General features: G+C 39.4%; 1 protein-coding gene across 1 annotated transcript; it reads left to right on the top strand.

Annotated features, from left to right (window-relative positions):
• Window positions 1-3213: 3213 nt before the first annotated feature.
• On the top strand, window positions 3214-4302 carry LOC129596700 (uncharacterized). Its single transcript, XM_055494049.1, has 2 exons — window positions 3214-3456; window positions 3870-4302. The coding sequence occupies exons 1-2, from the start codon at window positions 3403-3405 to the stop codon at window positions 4062-4064; spliced, it is 249 nt and encodes an 82-aa protein (XP_055350024.1). The 5' UTR covers window positions 3214-3402; the 3' UTR covers window positions 4065-4302.
• The last annotated feature ends 3097 nt before the right edge of the window (window positions 4303-7399 follow it).

Consider the following 7399-nt stretch of genomic DNA (forward strand, 5'->3'; position numbering starts at 1 on the left):
TTGCAGCGGTTCTGGCGAACTTGACCGCGTTGAAATCGGCCTACCCGTTCTCCCAAACATAGGTTTTTTAACCTTACTCTGTCACGGTTGTTACGGATGTAGTTAACAAGCTGAGCACGGATGAATATTGGCTTACGACTGGGTAAATAGACTAAATTCAAAAGTTGCAGTGTGTTCGAGGAGACAGTAGTTACGATTTCATAGTTTAGCAGTTATGACTGTATTCGAGGAAGCAGTAGTTATTTAACAGCAGTTATGAATTTGTTTGAAACCAGTTAATTTCAATACGAGTATAAGACAACAGGTCGCCTTCAGTTTATTAGATTTAACTGGTGACATCGAGAATGCTCTGCGGTCAACTTGCGTTTGAATCAGCTGAAATTTTTCCTGTTTCTGCATTTAGTTTGGTGACTAGTCAACAATCGGACGTTTACTGGCATTAGCTAGACTCGAAAGGCACTTTAAATGCGTTCTGTAAGATACAGAGCCGGAAGTTCTGTAATTTTTCGATCACACCCCCCTACCTCTGATTGGACGACCGAGTTAAAGTGTTCTGTATCTAAAAGGAACTCTCCTGCTCCGTTATGATACAGAACTCGCTTTTTTCACCACAAGTGACCAAGTCAAAAGAATAATTTGTCAAAAGATTTCGTTGTGAATTTTTTCATGTGCCAACTGTACGTAGAAAATTGAGTTTTGAGTTTTCCTTTGAATTTTGATTTAAATTGAGTTTAGTTTACCTTGGATTTTGAAGTTAACATATTGATACGCTATTAGAATAGTGTAGAATGAGCACGCGAAGACCCCGCTTTAGTTGGAAGAAAGAATGCGCAGACTTGTTAATTGCATGGCTTACGGAGCCTGGCAATTACGACAGGTGGAAGTCCACTGCTGTGCCTACTGGTCCGGGAAAGACTAAACGTGTGTCTGGAGATAGTAAAAGACAGATCGCAGCGGAAATTGCAACGCTTCTTCGAGAAAAAGGCTTCGATCACTGGCAACTTCCAGTTTTTCCATCCAGTCATGCCTCTTCGGGACAACGGTTCGGTCAAAAACAAATCGTTTACTGGATAAAAAGGCAGTGAATTCCAGGATCTGATCTGTTTCGCTCTCTGACGATTCGCTGGAACTTTCAGATGAGTCGTCGCTACTGATGCTGCTCGAAGACTCATCGAGCGCTTTTCCAGCGATCTCCAGCTCACAAAGGGTTTGCAAGTCGCGCAGGAGTTTTTTACGAGAACTCATATTGGAACACGTTTGTAAAAATCTAACAAATAGGAAAGGAAACTACGTGTCAAAAAAGAAGTGTTGAAAAGCAAAACAAAGTGTGACTTATCTGAAATCACCGACACATGGTGAAAGATAAATTTAAAATTAATTCGAATTACTAGTAACTGTACGGGCACACATTCTGAGTTAGTCTCGATGCTCTGTAACGCTCTGTAAGATTCAGTGGTGCAGGATTGGTAAATTCACTTTTACAGAACTTTCGGCTCTGTATCTTACAGAACGCATTTAAAGTGCCTTTCGAGTCAGCCTATTATCTATTACGTTAGCAGTTGGCACTTTTTCTTATGAGGTGAGGTCGATCAGGCCAGTATCTAGATCTGATGCCCGGTTCTACAAATGTTGACCTTTCGCCATTAAAGTTTGTTTCGCTTGTGCCTTGGCTGCTAGTTTTCATTTTATTCTATAACTAACCGAATCATTCGTTCACTCGGTACGTGGTCCACAAGAAACGCAGAGGCGAAGCCAAAGCTGTTTCTTGTTAAACCCTAAATTGGCCGTGGTGACAGACAAGCGTATGTTAGCCCTATGGCATCCATGGCAACAAGCCTTTGAGTGACCACTGGGCTTATCCTGCTTGTGAGAGTGAAAAAACTACTAGCTTTGTTTTACTCTACGTTTTGAAAGGATTCTGTGAAAATTTAAAGCTGCAAAATCGGCTCAGTGGAAGCTGAGAACATATGTAGGTAACAAACGGGAGAGGCCGAAAACCTGCAAGAGATGTACAGCATTCATATAACTACTTCAATGCAACGAAACTCGGAACCCTTCTCAGCTGCGGCAATAGCCACTTCTAATCTCGGCCGACAACTGTTTTATAGTTGTTACTGAATATAAGCTCGGTGCAGTTTCTAAAAATATATTGTTGGCATTCTTTGGGGGAAAATCTATCCAGTCTGTATCACAAATGACTGCTGCGCGAATCCGCTAAACTGAGCCCGAGAATTAAGAAAGGAGCACAGGACAGCCTTATGCGATTTTGGTCTCCAGTTTTACAGTAATTCTGAAAACGGCTTTTGGGACCGGGTCTGTAAATCTGTAGATTGAAAAAAGACCATTCATGCAAAAGCTAGGTGTTCTTCTTGTCAGTATTCCATCTGGCCAGCTTGAATAATTCATGAACAATATCGATATCGCGCATGTTATGCAGGTTACAGAGCAACTGGTTTGCATAATTCGAATATCGAGGATTGACTCTCTATACTGTACTCTGCAGAATTTATAATCATAATTTATGTAGAATTTTGCTTAATTGCTTACTAAGGTATTCATACTAATTCGAACACTAAAGAAACCTACCTTACTGTAGAATTTCGTTCGCCAAGGAATTTTACACTGACCTATGTTAAATGCTTAAGTACTAGTGGTGACAGATATTTCTTTTTTATGTTTAAGTAGTAGCAATGTCAGATACGAGTACGTACATTAAAAAATTGTGCGTAATTGTGCAATACGTAAACGCAAATAACCGCCGAACACAATCGACTTCTTTTGCCGTTTGGCCAGTACAGTACAAAAATAATTTGATCCAAAATCGAACAGAACAGTGCAAGACATTTTGTATCTTTTTTATCTTTCTTCTGACACGCGCTTACATGTGAGATTGTTTTCGTTTTCAGTCGTCTGCGCTTCTCACTAATGATCAACCCTCAACAACATCCGTCAGATGCATATTTTGGCATCGGAAGATGCCATATTAACGAACCATGCCATGCCGATCGAACGCCTCATTTGTAACTGAGAAAGCCGGCTGTGTTTACGCAATGGTTATAACAAACTAAATTTAGAAAATCATATGGGACACCGTTGACAAGATGACCCATCAGACTAGTGCGAATATTCATAGAATCTGATGATCTTTCCACAATACGCAGAAGCAAAGTATATATAAGCAATACGCAGAAGCAAAATATATATACGAGTATATGCAAAGTCAATGGGTAACTTTTGGCATCTAAACAAATCGTCCAGCGGCTATAAAAACACCGGGTGATGTACGGAACGTCGTTAATTTGAAAACTGCAAATTGAATACTTAAATTAAGTCTGATCGCTTTGATCTGGTTTTTCTGTCTGAGATACAACAGTTGATACTCCGTCGTAACCTTTCTTTACCATGGACCGGCAATCGCGTGACGGTGGTGAACCAGCGGCTTTCCGTGGCGGTGCGGTACGTAGTGGCAGTTTAATATTGCTCTAGCTATTAACTACTCTATAATTAAATGTATTCGCCATAAACTTGGTTAATTTTTCAAATCCTTTCCATTTAATCAAATCGCGGTTGCACCGGTAAATTTCGCTGGCAGTACAATGCAAAGTATAACGCAGTAAACATGTTAATAATAATCTCAGAGTTTGAATGATTCCATATTATATGGTGCATTCAAAGGTCGTTCCCTATTTCCTTTTTTTACCTAATGTGTGGGAATTTTTTGTATTTCATTTCTCTTTTTCAGTTTTTGTGTTCACAGTGCATGTATCTACATCAGGATCTTACATGTGTGGTAGTCTTGTGGAATTCAGAATAATCCGATCAATGCATCAAACGCGCATGAGAAAACATAATTCTATTAATAATTATAGTACGACATGGATCTTGGCCGCGCTATTAACGACGTAGCGAACATTAATGCGGAGACGTGCGATGCCGAGCAAGCTCAGTCCGAATACTATCCCGACAAGAACAACTCCATGGAACGCGCTCTGGGCCGCCAACCGGAAGGACTCCAGGACTTCCAAAACCAGCAACAGAACCGTCGACGCAGCGAAACGGAATAAGGCTTGTCGGCACCAGTTCACGTCAAAGGACAATTTACTTTTAAAGTGACCTTAATGTGACACCGTTCACGAATGTCAATAAACACCCCTGCGGTTGTACATATCTTTCCGAAAGTGTGATATGTACAAAATATGTTCGATATTATTGTAATTGTTGTAATTTTATACGTCACTTAAACTGCATTAATTTTGTGCGATTTGCGCATCGGAAATGGCTGTAATAAAGGAAACAATATTGCTTTCCGGCTTTTAACTTTCACCGACCCTTATGGACCATATGTATAACCGATTATTTACTTCAAAAACTTTCGATCAAAATCCGAAATGCACAAATTTAAACATCAGAGTGAAACATGAGTCATCAACAATATTCTGCTAAGATAAAGTACGTAGACAATAGCGTCTTTAAAAGTACTGTAAATCACCTGCATCGCAAAATTTTCTGTTCAGAATACGACTACGAGTAGCGGAGTAGGTGAAATCATTCTTGTATTCTTGTGCACAAACCATGTACTGTGTAGTGTGTACTGTGTAGTGTATAAGCGTGCGACAAAACCATTTATTACTGCACTAAATTTATTTATGCCAGCGTTAACACGATGTATTATTTCTCGTTTACACTGGATTAGCTTTAACGCAATTATCACAACGATACTTAAAAACTCAGTACTTACAATTTACTCAGTAAGTCGCCCTGTTTTTATGAATTTTTCCCAATTATTAATTATTCTTATTCGCATTTCTGCAAATGGGTCCTTGTTATACGAATACTAATGAGCTGCGCCAGGATTTTCGTTTTCGGCGGCTGACTTCTGTTCCCCTTAACCAATTTTCATAGAATAAAGGGCTTTAGAATCCTCTCAATGTAGTGATGGTTATCGGCTAGTTAAATTTTTCGAATACATCTGTTTCGGAAGTCCAGTGGACATTGAAACTTTACTGCCAATTATAATTAACCGCACGTCTGTTATCTACGTTCTCTTGTCAGCAACCGACACGTATGCTTACTAGCAAATATTATTGTATAATTGTAAATTTGTAACAGGCAAATTCTACAGTATTAATTTTCGTTTGGTACTTTTTGCAAAACCTTTATTATTTTTAAATGTTCAGCAGCGATTTATAAATTTTGGATTACAGAGCGGACTACTTAGAATGCAATGCACTGCATAGCGGCAACTTCCGTTGGTTCCAAATCCGAATATCTTAAAATAGAATCATGTTAGTCATCAAATATTAACACAAAGATGCCGGGTCAGCCTGTATCACACCTCCCCGATGTTTCAGCGAGTCCCCATCGCGAAATGCAGTCTCATCGGTTTAAAAGAGGGTGTGTTTATGGATAACACCGCGTATTGCAACCCGCCAACTGCAGAGTTTTCGGTAGCTTCCGGCCAGCCGGGAAATGTTCCGCGGAGGCTGTCTACGGATTAACTGCAACGACATTCCGGGGTATAAAGTGAGACGATGGTAAAGTTCACCAGATCATTCGGCTTTCCATGTTCTTAATAAAGCTTTGCTTTAATCTGAGCGATTTTTCTCAATAACTGTTACTTTGTAAAATGGATAAGCAGACCAAGCAAGGAGGTCCTCCAGCCAAAGGCGTAAGTAGATCACCAACGAGCTAATGATTTAATTATTTAGTATTTTTGGAACAAGGGTAGCTTAGTTTTCAAAAATAATTAACTTGCTGGCCAGAACTTCTTAGTCCAGTCAGAAACTCACTGCATCGGCCTCAGTTATAAGTGCGTTCTTTCACATTGCAGCACTGATACTGCTCATACAGATAAACCATACAGTACTGTTGAAAACTGTGTTTTTAAAATTTCCTTAAGTTTCTGAATCTTAAAATTTTAATGTGTGCGGAGCTAATGCATTCGTTCTTCGCCCTCTAACGGAGCTGCTATTAATTGACCTTTCTTATTTGCCGCTAACCTAGTAGGGTAACAACGAACAAGTGACCAGCTATAGTACCCGTAGTAAATATAGCTACTTGTTTATTTACTTTAGGTGTATTAACGGAATTACTCTATTCTGTAATTATCAGAATTTTGTTATATAGTATGTACGTTCTGTTAAATAATAACATACGTGTTCCACCGTTTATTGAACTACTGTTGGTCCATGTACCTGTCTAACATATTAATCACATTGTTATGGCGATAAATTTTTTACGGCGCGGGTTTTACAGGAAGATGGCACGGAAGAGCGGTCCATTAAGGATGTACAAGACATCGATCCCGAAAAAACCGCGGCCGCAAAAGCCCAGAGCGAGTACGTTCCCGACAGCAATAACTCCATGGAGAAAGCACTAGGGCATGGACCGAAGTGAAACCGTCGATTTGCACACTTTTGTTGCCGTTTTCAACGGATTTTTGTACTGATACTGCAAAATGGATAACCCTAAGGCTTCTCGTATCACGTCATTCGTATGTACCGGCACATGCACGCCCAGAGAGCTTCGATTGTGTAAAATGTGAAATCAATAAAAATATGCGAGTTCGTACCCAAATAAAAATACTTGTTGCGTTTACATAGTTTCAGGTTTTGGGATAGTAAATAGTTTATTATTGATACGAAATATCGAAACCTGACATCTGCACCAACTTGCAGTACGATTACATTATGGAGAGTGAACCGATATCGATGGCAGTTGTTCTGTATATAATAAGGAAGTGGATCGTCTGAAATAATGATAAAATTTGCAAACAGTCTTCTTGTTCGTAATTCCATATGCTACACAGATCATATAAACTACTAAGTCGGATGTGGGTCATGTGGCTGTTTCCACCACCTCGCATCACCTTTTGGCTATTCTCACGACCTTTCACCAACCATTTAGTTATTCGCACCACCTTTTAAGAATGAATTCTGACACCACCTTTTGACTATTGCCACCGCCTTCGGATACCTCTTTCGGCTATTCTCACCTCTTTACTGAACTTGTTACACAATTAGTTATTTACACATAAAAGACTGCGACAGATTGTCAGAGCTTTGCCATTAGCGGCGTTTTTTCTTTACAACTGGGGCCGGAAAATTATCTAGGCGCATTTTTTTCTGTGCTGCAACTGTTTGCCAAATGTTCGGGACTGCGCAATGGGTGTTTTTGCTTATCTGCTAGTACTTATTAATACCGACAAATATTACCGGCGTTTTAAGGTCACGAACACATAATAATGTTAAGTATACGAATGTCATTATTATAATTTTTTTAAAAGAAACTTTCCGCAGAAATTTTCCGTAGCAACTAAAAGTATTACTTACTGTATATAGATTATAGGATATTATATATAGAACTGTATGATATAAGGACACAGCGGCACATTTTGATT

The sequence above is a fragment of the Paramacrobiotus metropolitanus genome, unplaced genomic scaffold (genome assembly GCF_019649055.1).
Source record: "Paramacrobiotus metropolitanus isolate TYO unplaced genomic scaffold, Prichtersi_v1.0 Parri_scaffold0000003, whole genome shotgun sequence".
Classification (NCBI taxonomy): domain Eukaryota; kingdom Metazoa; phylum Tardigrada; class Eutardigrada; order Parachela; family Macrobiotidae; genus Paramacrobiotus; species Paramacrobiotus metropolitanus.